Source organism: Trichogramma pretiosum, unplaced genomic scaffold, assembly GCF_000599845.2.
Source record: "Trichogramma pretiosum strain Unisexual culture from Peru unplaced genomic scaffold, Tpre_2.0 scaffold36, whole genome shotgun sequence".
In the NCBI taxonomy this organism is placed as follows: Eukaryota; Metazoa; Arthropoda; class Insecta; order Hymenoptera; family Trichogrammatidae; genus Trichogramma; species Trichogramma pretiosum.
The window spans coordinates 772,434-789,298 of NW_019641685.1; the positions used below are offsets into that span (position 1 = coordinate 772,434).

At 32.2% G+C, this 16,865-nt stretch overlaps 1 protein-coding gene and 1 non-coding gene across 2 annotated transcripts; both read right to left on the reverse strand.

Moving 5' to 3' along the window:
* Positions 1–5,076: 5,076 nt before the first annotated feature.
* Positions 5,077–5,675, reverse strand: LOC106651013. The gene is made up of 2 exons (XM_014369337.1): positions 5,441–5,675; positions 5,077–5,360 (listed from the first exon to the last, which is right to left on the reverse strand). Exons 1-2 carry the CDS (start codon positions 5,673–5,675, stop codon positions 5,077–5,079), a joined length of 519 nt encoding a protein of 172 aa, XP_014224823.1.
* Positions 5,676–7,596: 1,921 nt separating this feature from the next.
* Trnaa-ugc lies at positions 7,597–7,668 on the reverse strand. Its single transcript has one exon. It is a non-coding gene; the product is annotated as a tRNA-Ala (tRNA).
* Between the last annotated feature and the right edge of the window lie 9,197 nt (positions 7,669–16,865).

The following is a 16,865-nucleotide window of genomic DNA, read 5'->3' on the forward strand; positions in this document are numbered from 1 at the left end:
AGCATCGAATAATCAGAGCGCGCGTGAGTAAGAAAGAGAGTGAGAGAAAGGAGGGCCTTGGCACACAGTATATATAGTAGCTAATTCGAGGCTCGTAAAGGGCCCGTACCGGGCTCGCTGCTGCTGCTGCCCCGAGGCGACGCTCGCCCGCTGACCGTCATTTACGAACCTTCATATCGCGCGCGCAGAAGCCCGTGCACGTCCCTCCGCTCTCTCTCTCTCTCTCTACTCGTACGAAATACCGATGCATAAAGGGCGCAGATTTCCCATTCGAGAACGAGTTCGCATGCTTCGACTAAACTATGCTTCCCTCGGTATGCCCCACCGATATATACCGATATATATACAGCTTGTCTATACATCGCACGCACACACACTCATTTATACGTGCTGTATTGGGGGTGGTGTGAGGCACTTTGGAATTTCGGTTTCGGATGGATATAGCTCATGCGGCCGCTGCCGCTGCTGCTTGTTATGGTCCCGGATTGATTCCCCGGCACCAGGACGCGCTCACCGCGCGCCGCAAAGAGAACGTTTAATTAAGAAAACGTTTTAAAACAGCCGAGCTTCGCAGCAGCAGCAGAAAAAAGCCTATATTTTTCTCTGCAACTTCTGCAGCATCTATATGGACCGATTCTTTTTCTTCTTTTTTGCGTATGGAATATGTAAATTTGTGCATTCGCTATTGAGGCCTTGCTGCGCTTGACTTACGAGCACATCATTTTTTCGAGAAACGCCATTATGTCTTTCTTTATTTTTACCTTTTTTTACCCACAAGTACTTCGTAATATCGTGATTGTCTTCAAACTTCAATTTTTGCATTTGAAATTACATTAAATTGTCTATCAATGTACTATAAATAGCTGCAAAAATCAAGCTAAAATTAGTTATAAAAATTGTTACATAAACAGAAAAAGCTAATGGGGCTATGTTAGTTACATCTAAAGTTAGAATTTAAAAACACTTCCACCTAAAATGGAATTCCTGCGTATAGAATATAGAAAGGCTCGTAACGCTAATCCTACAGCACAAGTTTAAAACGAGATTTCGATCGATTGGTTGGAAGTCTCGAGTTATAAGAACATGGGTACGTAAAATAGGCCATAGTACACAGCGTAAAGATAAAAAAAAGGGTTAGATTCATCGGGGTATACGCAGAGCTATACATAATGCGATCAAGTGTCAGTGTAAGGAACCAAGGCAAAGCCTCGCAAGCTCACGTTTAGTATAGTAGCTCTGCGCACTACTCAGCATATTATGTATATGTTCCGCGTATAGCACGTACTGAGCAACTGACAGAGAAAGAGAGCCATATAAGCGCTGAACGATGTAACATCTAGTCGATTTGTTGTATTCACTCGGTGCGGGCCTATGCTTGACATCAAACTCATCCTACAAGCGAGTGTTACCATTTTATTGTTTATTAAAAATATCAATCAACATATCTAGTAATTAGAATAACTGACGAGGTCAAATTTTTGTCGGCCTGAATTTAAAATACAATTTAATCTTCATAGATTCCCACATGTTATAAAATCAGTTCGACTAAAATTTTGCTTCATCAGCTCGTTTGTCTACTCATGTACATAAAATCTTTGAAATTCCCAAGTTTATTCCGGGGAATAAAAAAGAGAAGCTTACTTGAGGTATCTTTCTTTAACGCTAGCCAATTTTAAACTCCTATCAGAGCTAATCAAATAAATGAACCCAATAACTTTTGAATAAAAAATTATAATTAAAAAGTCAGTGATAATCAATTTTATTAATGAAGTTACTTTCATTCAATAAAAGATATATTGATATATTGAAGATATATTTTCAATATATAAAGATATATTGAAACATCTTTATTTATTACATTTGTACGTTTTATGATTAAACAGATACTATTCTATTGTTTAAGCGATTGATTTATGTAAATAATGCAAGAAACAATCTAAAGTTATCTGATTTCAAATTGGAAATAGCTTAAATAATTCATTTCTCAGGAGTTTAAGCTCTTCATAAAAATTATTAGATACATTAACTTACCTGGAATGTTTTTTATACATTGAAAGAAAAATAAGGTGAAGTTTTCAATATCAATAATTCCGGTAAAAAATTCATATGATTAACATAAGTTTTTCTCAACCACCCTGTGTCTTCATTCTGAAAAGGCCGTTTCGTATTTGATCGATGTATTACTTATTTATTAGGCCCTTATGGGTGGTCCAACGACATGACCGAATCGATTACGCGAATTCGTAGAACTCGAGAATGAATGCGCTGCTCTTCTCTCTCTTTTTCTCTTTAGTTCTCGTTTCTATATGTTATATGTACGTAACTTGCACCCACTTCCACGTGTACCATACAGATTCCAATAATATGTGGATGTGACGCCGATGGCTGCGACGTCCTTTAAACCTCTCTTTTCCTTGTAATCCATGCATCGCGTTCAAATTTCTATATTCAAACACTATTGCTAATTCATAGTATATTATGCAACAGGAGTGAGTGGTTATGCTTTTTCCGCACTACAGAATTCTTTGTGACATATCTCACATTTATATGGTCTAATGCCCTCTTCCTTTATAAGTTTTACTGCTTATTACATCCTCAAAAGATAATTTAGTTTGGGAAATTTTTCTTAACATTTTTACATTCGTAACATTTTCCAACCTTTAATCGAAAATTTATTTAGAATTGTCCATTTTCATTCAGATCAAATCGTTTTTTAATAAAAATCATCGGATCTTAAAAATTCAAATGACTAGCACGAATTGGGCTTTTTGTTTTCACAACGCGGGCAACTTTGATACGCAGATGTCACAATTGGAAGACAAAATCTTTCTTTCACCTCCCGTGAAAACTCTCTCAGTCACAGAGTAACTCTTGAAACGTCACACTAAGTAGACGAAAGTCAATCAACATCAGAAACAATCAAAACTTGCAATTGCTCTGATTGCGGACGAGTTTAGCAAGTGCTCACATCCATTTCTATTGTAAATGGCTGCCCAACTACGATCCACAATGATTCAGGCTCAGGCTCTACCCTCAGGCAGAATTACAATTGAAATTCCGCATCTTCATCTTCCGTCGGACCAGTCATACTCAAAACGGCAAAGGCCTCAATAAAAGTTGAGTAAGGCAGTGGTTCATATCACCATGCTTTCTCTGAACCGTTGCCATGCTACTTCAGTATTTAGTTCAGCAAGATGCTACTTTGGCGTTCGGTTCTGCACACGATTTAAGTCCCAAAGTTTTATACTTGCATCTTTAAAGGGGTGTTTACAAGAAACGTTCGCAAAATCGTGTTCCGATGGAGCGCTCGGGTAACTCCTCTCTCTTTCTCCCTTTCGCTCTCCTGACTGCTTTCACACTTAGAGTATATTATTTTATCGATAAGTGGCTTACATATTTACACGGCCTTTGCGTTTTTTTGTTCTTTTCACCACTGAATATTTGGTTGAAAACCGACATTGCGTCGTGGATTTACGTCCGTCAATTTTTGATGGTTCTAATCAATTCTGACTTATACGCATTTGATGATAGGCTTGTTGTAAATCGGAAGTCATTATACATGTATATACATGGCATTGGATGTATATACTTATCTGTTTACAGCTTTTATCGAATGCTATTGATGTGCGTTTTTGAGTTGAAGTCAAAGGCTTGCAACACTTCGCCCCGCTAAAAAAATTACTTCGATTATTATTTTGTTGTTTGTCGCTGTGAGGAAATGGCATTTCAAATAATAATTTTTCAAGTCCTGAGATCTTGGTGGTTGACAAATATTATTCGCGTGAAATGTATGTTTATTATCTGCAGATAACTTTAAATCAAGTAACATGACTTCTGCATCAAAATAGCTATTATATTATTTAGCATTTTAATTATCAAATTTCAGAAAAATGGATAGACTATTTTACAAAACCTTCCGCAAAACTGACAAGTAAGCCATTGATGACTTCATAACCTAAAATTAACTTATTTGAAATATGAAATTGCATAATATCTTGAATTTCATAGGTTATTCATACTTTCAAAAAACTTTCATAAGAGAAAATGCAAAAATTTTTGCCAGTGAGTTGTAAACAAACTTGCGATTGAGTTAGGAATATTAGCTGATACTTCAATTGAAGTGAATTCAAATTATACCAACAACTACCAAACAAAGCATCACTTAATTTCATGCTCTGAAAAACATTAGACTTAAGAGTTTGCAAAAATCATCATAAATATCGATAAAATTATTCATCAAATTTTACTTCGTTATAAAGGCATTGACCTGCGTGGCAGTAAAGAAAGAGGACCATACAAATACATACGATAGAACTTGAGTATGATAGTACAAGTACCATCTGATGTTGACTTATAGCCTGAAAGAATTTTTGAAACGCTGAAATAAGATTATTTTTGAAAAAAAGATGATTTTCAAAGAATTTTACAATTAAAAGAGTGTAACCAATCATACAGTTGAGAAATACAATTACTAAGTATTGATGTAGTAATAACCAACCAAAAGTTTCGTTAATATCCCTCGACATCCTTAAAAATAAGTTAAAGGTGATTGGTATGCTTATCACTATTAGTTATTTATAAGTTTCGAAAAAGCGGTTTTTTGCTCTCATTGTTTTGTTAAAAAATCTCTATGATTTTTTAACTAAAAAATTCAAACATATATTTTGAATAATTCTAAAAATTTTGTTTTAATCAATTTTTGTTTAAAATGTTCTTTTTGAGTAAAAAAATCAAATATTTTTAACTGTAATGACTAGTAAAATAGCAGTTTTGATTCTAAGTTTATCATATTCGTTTATTAAATGTTTCAACATAAGAAATCGACCTGTGTGCGTATATGTTTCGATTAATATGAACATTGAACATAATAATTTTTCCTGTCGTATTTTTACAGTGCAGTGAATATTCAAATTTTAAGCCGGTAAAAATAGCAGAATCGTACTGTTTTAAATAAATATACAATGAAAATGGAAAATGTGCTTTAACAAGAAAATACATAATAGGTATTGAATTTTTTTTATTCTATGTTGTTGATCAAATATGTGCTAAAACAACGTGCAGTAGGTTGAATACTTATCACCTTATTAATCTGCTGTGTCTCTCAATATAAAAAGATGTGTTGATTGAAAATGTATCTGTATCCTGAGCAATTTGAGGGAAAACACATTCAGATAGTAATGCTAATTGTCCGCAAACATGAGCCAGAAGAGCAAGCATTAAGCTGGTGTCTATGCCGAGACTGAATCCAGCGCAGTAACACAAAGGAATTTCATAAATAAAAGCTAACCAGTAATCTCTATCATTTTCAATAGGAAAAGCTATGCTGTATGGAAGAAAATAAGTTGTTACATTTTGAGAATCTGTAAATCATAAGATATAAAAAATTGATTATTAATAATGCGTATCTTCAATAATAATCGGATCAAAAAATTATGCGAACCGGTTGAAGAAGGTACTTTGAAACTATTTTCTAAGAGCGGTTTGAAAAAGTACATAGTTTCGTTAAAAAATGATAATGGAACCGCAACTATCAAATATATTTTCACTTTTTTAATATATTGCACAGCAACATTTACTTCTCCAAGATTTTTGTAAGGAGATAAATTGTCGTAATCTTTCAAGACTTGTGTCAGTATTTTAGCGATCTTTTTATGATTAGCACCGTAGGTCATCATTTTCGTAAGTACAACGGTTATTGAGCCCACTTCCATAATGGTAGACACAAATTCCTCTGATTCCGTGTTTAAATAGGTTAGACCCAAACCTGCTAAAATAAAGTGAATTGTAATATATAACATAATTGAGTTGTGCAGCACTGAGTTGAAATTCATTGGATTGATTCCGTAAAACGAGAAAATGTAATTTATCCATTTAAATAAAGCTTTGCTTGATTGTAAATTATCCTGAAAAAAATTATGTATAATCAAGTTTATAAGATTATTATTACATATAAAATTAATTCTACCAGCATCAATTCGTGCATGTTTTGTGAATTTATTACTCGGCCATCAGCAAGTATCCGCGTTTGATGAGTTTTCTATATTCTAGTACTATATATAAATTCTTCAATTATTGACGCAGTATACTATCATACTTCGCTGGCAAGGTGCTACTGCACCTCTTGATTATTTATAGCACATTACAACTTATGAACTTCAGTTGTGACACAAACTATGACACAAAATTCTATGTAGTTAACTTACTTTGTAATCTTCCTATAAATGGTTAAACACTATATTATTGAAATTTCAAGATTGACATCCACAATAGAAATCGAATTTGCGTACAACTTTTATAAGTTTTTAAAAACTTTCACAAAAATGCATAAATAATATAAAATGTATACATAACATAAAAAAATTTTTAGTAAAGAATTTCTACTTAATAAAAATAGATAAAAGTTTATCGAGTTTCAGTTTCATTGCATACATGACGGAATATGAACATAAACATTGCACACTACAAAACAAAACACAATGGGAAACACATGGGTTTCCTTATATTGCCAAACATGGGTGACCATAAAAGTTTTTTTTTTTATAGGGCGTGGAAATGTGGATTTTCTAATACAATAAGCATATTAGATTAATTCAAAAAAATTAAAGGTATTCAAAACCTAGATATTACAATCTTTAGGGGATATTACCATTAAAATGATTAAAAAAATCGATTTTTACATAAACACTCTGTTAAAATTTTAGAACGAAATTCATAAAAGAAAAAAGTTATAGCCGATTACCCGAAGCGATTTGCGCGCTCGAAATGTGTACAGAGCAAAACTTTGAACTTGGAACGTGTTTTTCTCGAAACAAATTTTTTTCAATCGATTTCAACAATTGAGAGAAAACTATAGATCACATCCTTATTTTTCATATGCCTTTTTCATCGTTACGGGGTTCTTTAGGGGATCAACCTCTGAAAAGTTAAAAAAATCATCCCAAATTTTTTAAGGGGGTGAATTCACCCTGAAAATTGTCTTTATTCAATTTTTCAGAAAAACATACCAAAATTGCAAAAAATAAATTTTTTTAGAAGTTTGTTCACTACAATTATATTTTACGAATAGAGCCTGCTTTAAAAAATGTCATTATTTTTTTCAGAAGTGCTAGAATGATGGTACTGTGAAATCGAGAATTTCAAAAAACTCTGTCTACATTCGACAAAATGGGTCTTAAGTCCCATGAATTTTTTTTTGTATTTTACTTATAAGAAACAATTTCCAAATCTTTCGTAATGTATAAAATGCATCGATTTTGAGAAAAAAGTCAAAATGTGATTTTTTTCACCTTTTACAATTGAAATTTCCTTTTAAAAAATCTTGTATATGTGGTTTTTGAGATAATCGAATTTGAAAGTTAATGTCAAATTTTTCCGGAGAAAATGGAAATTTTCGAAAATCTGACCCCGCCATCAGTATGCTGAGTCAATTTCCCATCTAAATCGTACGTCACGTATTTTTCTGGGAGAATTTAGGGTCTTTCCTGTTGAGTTAGAAATTGTGCGATTTCGCCTTACAATGCTGTGCAGGCACAGCTCTAAAGATTTGACGTAAAATGGCTCCCGTGTGTGATGACAATTGTCAGGAAACAAAAAAACTGGAGATGCCGGGGATCGAACCCGGGGCCTTTCACATGCAAAGCGAACGCTCTACCACTGAGCTACATCCCCGCTTTTTATCGTAAAGAAATAAAGCAGAGTAAAAAAATTGGAAAGAACTTGGAAACATTATGAGTTGAATCAGCTCTAAAAAAGACAGTGAAAGAGGCGATGAAGACACTGACTCGAGCAACGTGATCCAGGAGCTGGTCAACAAAGTGAGGTCAAATATTATACCCGAACAATCTGAACAATTTTACGAAAAACAATACAAAACGTTTCGAGATTGGTGAAAGGAGATGAATTTAGGAAATGAAACTATATAATAAAGGCACATTTTTAGCTAACTTTCAGATAACGTACAAAGATGAACAGAAAAGTGAAAAATTAGCCAGGATAGTGCGCTCATTCGTGTTTCAAATTTGACCAAAGCTAATTTTCAGGAAGCTGGAAGTGCGTTCCTTCAATAAGATCTCAAGAAAAAATGAGCATCGCTTACTGCGGTCCTCCAATTTATTCTTCAAGGAGGTAAAATCTATAAAAAAAGCTACAATTTATTTGACTTGATTATGAATATCAACTATAACAAAAAATAAATAAATAAACAATCATTTTCCTTGATAAAAAAGCACATACTTTTATTCAGTAATTAGTACAATGTTTAAATAGTAATAAAAAGTTATTAAAATCTGTTTCAGTTGGTTTTTAATTCATTCGTAAAAAATCATTAAATTAATTATCACGTTTAGCGTATAATTCAATTACATAGTGAATGCCTTGATTAATTTTACTGTGGAATCCAATTAGAACTCGATCAGGACCTCCATATTCATATGTTGCACGTCCACCTTTTCCTTCGGTTTGATCTAGCACTCGTACTTGTGTTATAGTATATTCTCTTGGGACATCAAACGGTCGAAACGCAATTATGCGTTTATCTTTGTTTGGTTCTCGAAAAAATGTTGTGCTCGTTACAAGTTCATCATCTGGTACTCTATTACCAATAACCAAATCCAAAGTACTTTTTTTTGAAACACTACGTTCTCTCGAAGTACTTGAAGATATAACAATTTGAATCAAAAAAAGAAATGCAAAAATAATTCGCATGATTTTCGTATTCATGGCTACAGAGAAGATTTCAGTGAGAATTGCGATGAATGACTAGTTTCAATATACTCCAATGCTCCGTACAATAATACTTATCTTCAAGTCTTAAATGATTAACGTCGATGACATATTTTCGTGACAAATATATAAAACTCCTGCTGTGACTGAGCTAATGATTTCATAACATACGCGTTGTCTTATTCTACATTTGAAGATAAGATTAAGTACCCCTAGTAAATAATTCAATGATTGATGGGCTTTCATTAATTGGAATCAATTATTATGCACACGTTGGATTATAATGTCGAAAAAATATCTAAAATTGAATAACATTAAAAATTTTCGTAAACCCTTTTGTCCCTCATCATTTCAACAAGTCATGTTTTTAATAAATAAGAATAAATTCAACTTAATATTGTTGTCATTTCGGTAATAGTACAAGTAACAAGTGTAGGATTTTCGTGCTTACTTTCATCGGCACAAAAAAATTGATTATGAATAAATTTGATAGAAATTTGAAAACATTGTTACAATATAATATAAAAAAGTGACAATCACAGATACCTAATTCATAATTGGACGTTTTTTCGAGTATAACGAGTCGCTCGTTTAGTATTAAGATGAAGATAAAAGTAAATCTGTTTTATCGATGATTAGACCTGAATCTTATACGAATCAGCATTATCATATGATATAAGCAATGAAGTGCTAATGTTTTTTTTTTGTTTAAATAGACACGTGTTATGGTTGCAGATTTTATGCACTGATAAAACCCAAAAGATTTTTTCACAACAATTATATCTATTGTGTCATATGTAATATCATGAGTTTTTTATAATAACTTTATTTCATGCAATAGATTTTTTAATAATATTTTTTCTCAAGATTGATGGTTTTTCAAACCTTTTTTATGTCGGTTTTTTTTAAATGAAGTTTGGATATGATTGTCGACGTCATATATGACGCACACGATGAACTTTTAGTTTTATCTTACACCAAGGCATAATATTTTAGTATCAAAAACTAAATATAATAATTTAATTTTCATGTCAACCGAAATATCCTAAAACATGTTTAGCATATCTTTATAAAAAAATAGTCTCAAAGTTAAAGAATGAGTTTTTAAATATTTAAATATTTTTTAACGAAAAATATATTTTTTTTTGTGTTGCTTATTCAAACATAAATATCAAAGGTGCAAATAGAAGACATTGAGGTAGTGCAGATATGAACATTTCATTTTACAAAAATATTTTACTATTTATAACGAGAATAAATTGATAATTCAGTATCGATTTACTAAAGAAAATCATCGGTTAATTAGAAAACTTTAATAATGAATGCCTTATTTAATTTAAAAAAAATGTTTGAATAGTTTTTAATAAATGCCTAATTAATTTAAAATTTTTCTCTCATTTTTTATTTAAAATATTTTTTATGGATAAAAAAATGAAACCAATCGAATATAATTTGTAGGGAATTGAATGGAAGTAAATTAATTGAATTAAAAATGAATTCAAAATGCATGTTAAATGTTGAATTAAAACTGCATTCATAGATCATTTTTACGTAAAACATAACAATTATAATCGGTATTTAAAATTTTTTCGATTTTTATTTCAATGCATGCGTACTCAAGTAAAATCCTGTGTAATAAAAATTCTCAAATTTCATCCTTTGGCTAGTGAAAATTTTTTATGCTATTAAGAAAGCAAAGCGATCATTGAAAAAGAATACTATTAGTAGTTATGTAAAGATATTGAGTTCCTCGAGTTCAGTGATGCATACTTTACTTCACGAAGGTGTGAAGTATCAGCAGGAAACCTAACCTCGAAGTTATTTTTTCGATCGATGTATAGATCGCATGTACCGGTTAAAATCAAACTTGGCAAATGCCGAGTCGGAAACAGAGTGCTGATGAAACAATTCTCTCTTCATTGAAGAGATTGCAGTGATTCGTAAATGCGATAAATTCGTAAAAGGCGACGAATTTAAAAGTATCAGTAAAAAATAAAGGTTTATCCGATCGCGCAAAAAGTACGTTTAATGGTGATTTTATAGCTGCACGAGGGGTGCGTGCACGGATCTTGACAAGTGCACCGAGTTCATATATATTATTATATATGTAGCAGCAATACCGTCCGACGGGTTGTAGATCAGAAGGATATATCGCAGAGAAGTCGTACAACTGCAAAGCGACGCGATAGACCGCAGAAGCTCTTTTGTCGCAGGTTTGACCACCGACGTTCTAACGCGAGAGGAGGGGTGCTAGCTCGAATTCGTACATTACTCGTTTCTACCTACATAAGTATCGTTCATACATACACACTTGCTAAAATGAGCAAGTATGTATGGCCAAAAAGACGCTTGTACCGTACGAGAAGAGAGTCGAGACAGTCTCACAGTTTTGACACCTCAAAAAACCACAATTCTTCACGCATCGCTTCAAGTAATAATCCTAGCCGCAAGTGATAATATTTCATATATGTACTTTTCATTATTTGATTAGAGTAAAAGGATACAAATTACTTTTCTACATATTTTGGAGTTTTCTAATTTTAATGGCAATCTGTATGATCTGGAGATAAAATTTTTAAAATCATTTTTCAAGACTCAGTAACTCATTTTCTACAAGGCTCCATCGCGATCATGTTGGCGATGATAATCTTAGAGATGATTGAACTGATAAAAAATTGCTCAGAAAGTTTTCATGGAAAAATTATTTCCCTAGTTCTCAAAAAATTACTTGGAATAATTAACTGGGTAATCGAAGATTTTTTTGAATAATTTTGTATAAGCTTTCACCAACGAATGGAGTTTTCATGCAGAAGCTCATTATTCTGTACTGACACTATTATAGTAAATCATACGCAAATTTAAAATATCCGGCCCCTTGAGCTTCAGGTTTTACAAATATAAAAAAGTAGTCTGGTATTTGCTAATTTATGAATTATAAAAACGAGAGTCGTAGTCCATGATTTTCAATAAGACATTTCACTATTCTCAGGAGTAATATTTAATTGATTGTTCAGAACTAAACGACAGACAAATTTTAAAGATGAAGAAATTTATACCTTACAAGAGCTACAGCTCCTCATTTTATTATCAAAATAAATGTTATTCCTCAAGTAAAATGTTATTTCGTCTTTAAAAAATAATTACAATCTTTTAGTTTTATGTGAATAGGTATAAAAATATACTTTTTATATTTTTATTTAGTCCAGTAAAATTTATTCCGCTATATGGTAAAGTTTAAATGTCAAGTCTTAATCACTGTTGAACAAGGTATCACTTTTCAAAAAGATCGAAGATCGTTCAACTGGTTGTGCATCAAGTGATTCGACCGCACAATACAAGTTTACTGTTTGGTTTGTAAGCTTGTACGTGCAAAAATCTGCTGTTCATCTATAAGATGTCAAGGTAGGAGAATAAAAGAATACACAAGAAATATACAATTGTATTTACAATTTTATTGAAGTTATAATATTTATTCTTATTACAAGGGCGGTCGGGCGATTAATCGAACGATGGTATCGATATAATGAAGTTAATTTTCAGATTACTGCCGAATATTAAAAGTCGTATTTTTCATTCTAATCGAATATGAATTTCAAAAAATTCGTACATTAGCTGCACGACGTGCTTTTTACATTTTAGCCAGACATACTTTTTCGTTCACTACTTCATGAGATGCAATTTTAATGTCTTTTGGAATCAGGTTACATGATCTGATTTACTCATTCAATGATTTCTAGAATTTGACTTGGTTTATGAGGTAATGTAGGTTGTAAGGATTTTGAGGGGAAAAGTTTTGAAATAGCTAGCCTCGCCCCAGCTTCAAGGACTCGTAAATACTCATCTTAATTATCTTTGTCAAGTCTTGCTATCGGTAGTTTTCAGATTTATATGAGAAAAATCATAATAATTCTGTGTATATTTATCAACTGACATAGGTGCACCGAAGTGAATCCACATTATTTTATTGTATCTAAAGACATAGTACATTTGTATAAAATGTTTTGATACACGATTAAACGATCACTTGTTTTAATATTGTAACAAATTTAATGTTGTAATCGTGTATTGGAAGTTATGAAAATTCATCGGTGTGTGCACGAGTGAACTAGTGGAACCCGAGGTCGATAAATACATTTCCGTCAGCTGAAATTTGGCCGACGACAAAGTACTTCAACGATCACCCCGACCACAGGTTTAGGAAGTCTCTTGTTATATATTACAGTAACCAGCGGTAAAACTTATCACATGTGTTCAACATCTATTATATTGTAACGTTGGCGACGTTAAAGATCTCACGAATCACGTTTCACGAATGCGCACGTCACTACTCAATAAAGTGAGTACTGTATACGCGAGCGACGTCTGTATAATCGCTCGTATTTTGTTAAATTTAAGACAAGAATAATTAAATTCATTAACTGATTCCCAATTATTTGTTTTTCTGTAAAATGTCAAACGTGTTTCAAAACGTGTCAGTCTTAGGCGAAAGTTATGCGCTTGAACTCGCTTTGTTTCTTTTGTCTATTTCAAAACAAAAAATAGTTTTAATAACGTGAATAAATCCGCGCGTATGCGATTCTCCAGGAGTCACTAAGATCTGTGAGGCGGACGATCGAGCAATTGTCGATATTGTACTTTTTAATCGATTTTTTATAGAATGATTCCACGGAGATACAATGCTCGATGTTGAATGCCGTGGCTATGCATCGGATATCTGTTAGTTTTTATCAAATGTTCTAAAAATTGTAATACAATGTAAACCTGTAAAAAAATATACTGGCTGATGACGGCTCTTCATGAATATTATTATTATCTTTATTATGGTATATGTAACCGGTATAAATATATTCGCGAGTTTTTTCTGATCGGTAAAGTATAGTATCAAGTGTACAAGAGTATTCTGATCTATTGCAGTTAGGAGATATAGAAGCGATATTTTGTACAATATTCATAACAAATTCTTTTTTATAAAAACATTAAAATGTTAATCAGTATTGTAGAAAAAAAGATTATTAACATGAGTATTTACCAGTCGAATATTTAACGGAAAATTATGAATTTCAAACAGAGAATTCAATTTATTGAAAAACGAGCATTTGGATTTTAGGTCTTGAAACTGCATAACGCCTGTTTAATTAACTAACAGTATGGCGGTAGTAAAACGAGTATGAAAATATCATGTAATATTGCTTGAATGGGGTGACAGCGAAGCTGAGGCGATTTAGGAACTACGTACTGCACAACCAATGCATAAATAAATAATCTTTCGTCTTTTTCTGTCGATTTGTTTTTTTTTTTTTGTAACTATTTTATAATGTATTTCTGCCGTCCAGGTCATTGATAGACGATTTTTGTGCTACGTTATTGTAATCAGTTGGAACTAACAATCGATCGCTTATAAAGTATCAACCGCAGTGCAGAGCTATCGATAAATTACCGACTTCTGTCGATAATGTACCCGCTCAGCTTACCGAACAATGCTTATTAAAAACGTATATACGATCTAATGATGCGCATGTTATTTACTTGATCGACCAAGCACACATTGCGCCATCTAACAGTCTTAGCATCAAATTGATTCGAGTTTTGATACATTTAAAGCCAAAAATTTGTAGTCTATTGTTTTCGTAGGACAAAGATCGCCCAGTTCATTTGAAAGAACAATTTTTCTGCATAATTTGTTGCACCTATTCTCATACTTTATTATGAACATTCTCACACACGCGTAACAAAACCATACAGTTTTGTTTTTCTTTCACTCATTTGCCGATTGAAAGGTTGTATCCGAAGAAAATTGTAAGAAATTGATACGTAGATAAATATATGTTCATATGTATACATCTATATGTTATAGATATAGTACGCAATAAAAACTGATTTCGCATTCCCATTTTATTTACAATGTTTGCAAAGATGAAAACAGCGCTTCTCACACACAGGCAAAACTTTTCCACTCCTGTATCCAATACTTTTTTTATACTGTATTTGTTTGACAATAAAGATAATATTCTGTCGGATGCTTATCATACTGTTACATTTTTTTTGTTCTTAGGAACTCAGGATGATGGTTCTCAAAATTCGAAATTCGAACATAGAGCACCAAGAAAGCGCATTTATCAAACGAGGTGACCTTGTTTTAAGCGTATGAAAAAATTATAAAAAATAACTCGTACTTCCGATCAACAATAGTAAAAGTTTTGAATGCTCCAAGAAAATCTTATTCTTACGCAATCAAGGTATCCTCGATTAAAAGATGCGTTGCCATATTTATTTAATCTATTGCAAGTGAATTGTTTGTGCATTTATTGGAAGTACATATAAATTGCAACTTTTTAAAAATCTGTAACCAAAATAAGTTTGTTACACAATAGCGGATTACAATTGAACGAATGATGTGTGCTCAACAACAACAATATAAACGACAAGCATCAAATTCAATCGCAACAACTCAGTCCAGGCAGCTGAGCTTTCAAATGTCTACTTGATATGTTTGTGACTGACGATTTGCATCAATACACATTTACTATTAATCGAAAAAAATAATAATTTCTGAGCGGTAATAACAAGTTTCTATTTTATTCGTGTACAAGTAGGAATTATTTGACAATAAAGGCAATAAGAGCATGCGTTACGATGAAACGATGATTGAAAACACTCATACATTCGCAAGTACTGACACATTTTTGTATGTCATAGATATTGCGTTATGACCAAACACTCGAATACAACCTTTTTTCAAAATTATTTTCAAATACAATTGTGAAAAATTAATAGAATTTTACGCTTTTGCCGAAGCCCGAGTATGTAATTTCGTATTTATTAATTTTGTTTGTGCGATTATACTCATGTCAACTGTTTCATTTCTTTCTCAAAAATTTCAACAACGAATTATTTTTTTTTCACATACGATTCATCTTTTATTATTTATAAGATATTACGTTGGTCAACCATTGTTTTACTGCGGTAACCATCATTTCCCTTTTATTTATTTATTTTCTTTTTTGTGCACGTCCCTATACACGAAATTTAACTAACATTTCTACATATATATGTATTCATTTATTTATTTATATAATATATATATTTATATATTTATACTTTATAATAATCGTCGTATAATAATAAAGTAAACAATCGCGCGGGTTTGTTTTATTTTCCTTAAGTATTAATTTGACGAGAAATGCGTCCATTTTATAAATTGAGCATCCTCTCTTACAACTCACTCATTCACGCATAAAAAGTACATACATCGGATGGACGCTCGACGGTCTCTTATTGTTACAATAATTACATACAATTTATCACTTATATAATTCATTTTATGAACGATCCTATGAATTTTGTTTTATCGTCGATTACTGTTCTATTCGCTCGGTGAATCGTTCATTTTTTGGAATTCAAATTATGCAACATGTGGGCCATTTTGCTTTTAAAACTCAGTATATTATAATATAGATTCTGGAATCTAAGCTATTGTTTCATATAAATCTTTGCAAAATGCGATAACATCTTCATTATACGCGTGGAACCTGTCACAATTACTATATTGTTATTTTATGTCTGTTTAAAAATATGCGCATAAAAATATAAAAGTTTGATAAAAACTGTTGTACATATGGAGTATAAGAATTGAGAGTATGCACCGTTGTGTGAGTAGTGTAACGTTAAGTTACTTCTGAGTAATGAAAAGCAAAATGCCTAATCGTTGCAACTTTGAAAAATTGCACACTTTTTGTTGGAAAATATTTTTACTTTCGGATAAAAATTTTTCCAGCACACACAAATACAGCGATCGGAGCTCGAACAACGTGTTGCCGCACAAGTATGCATTTGTAAATGTGATCTTTTATAGAGTTCCGAGACAGACGAAATTGGTTTAAAATAATACTGAAATTAGCGCACGCGGTGCCTTCTATCACATTATGAATATTCGTAAGAATACTTCCGTATGCTATATCGATCGCACACCAACGCAGTGAACGTATTTGTATGCAAATAATATTTCATATGCTAAATCTTAACACGCAAACGATCATATTTAAATGAACGTTCTCCTTGCCCTCGTGGTATTCGTATATCATGATTTTATTTTTCCTTTTTATTCGCTCTTTATTTATCCTGTAAGTAGATTTTAAAATTCGATA

What these genes read in the sequence shown, in the direction of transcription:
- LOC106651013 (XM_014369337.1), bottom strand. Translation starts at nt 5,675, where the DNA reads ATGATGACCTACGGTGCTAATCATAAAAAGATCGCTAAAATACTGACA. An exon ending in CAAAGTACCTTCTTCAACCG is followed by an intron (nt 5,361 to 5,440) that starts GTTCGCATAATT and finishes TATGATTTACAG; the next exon opens with ATTCTCAAAATGTAACAACT.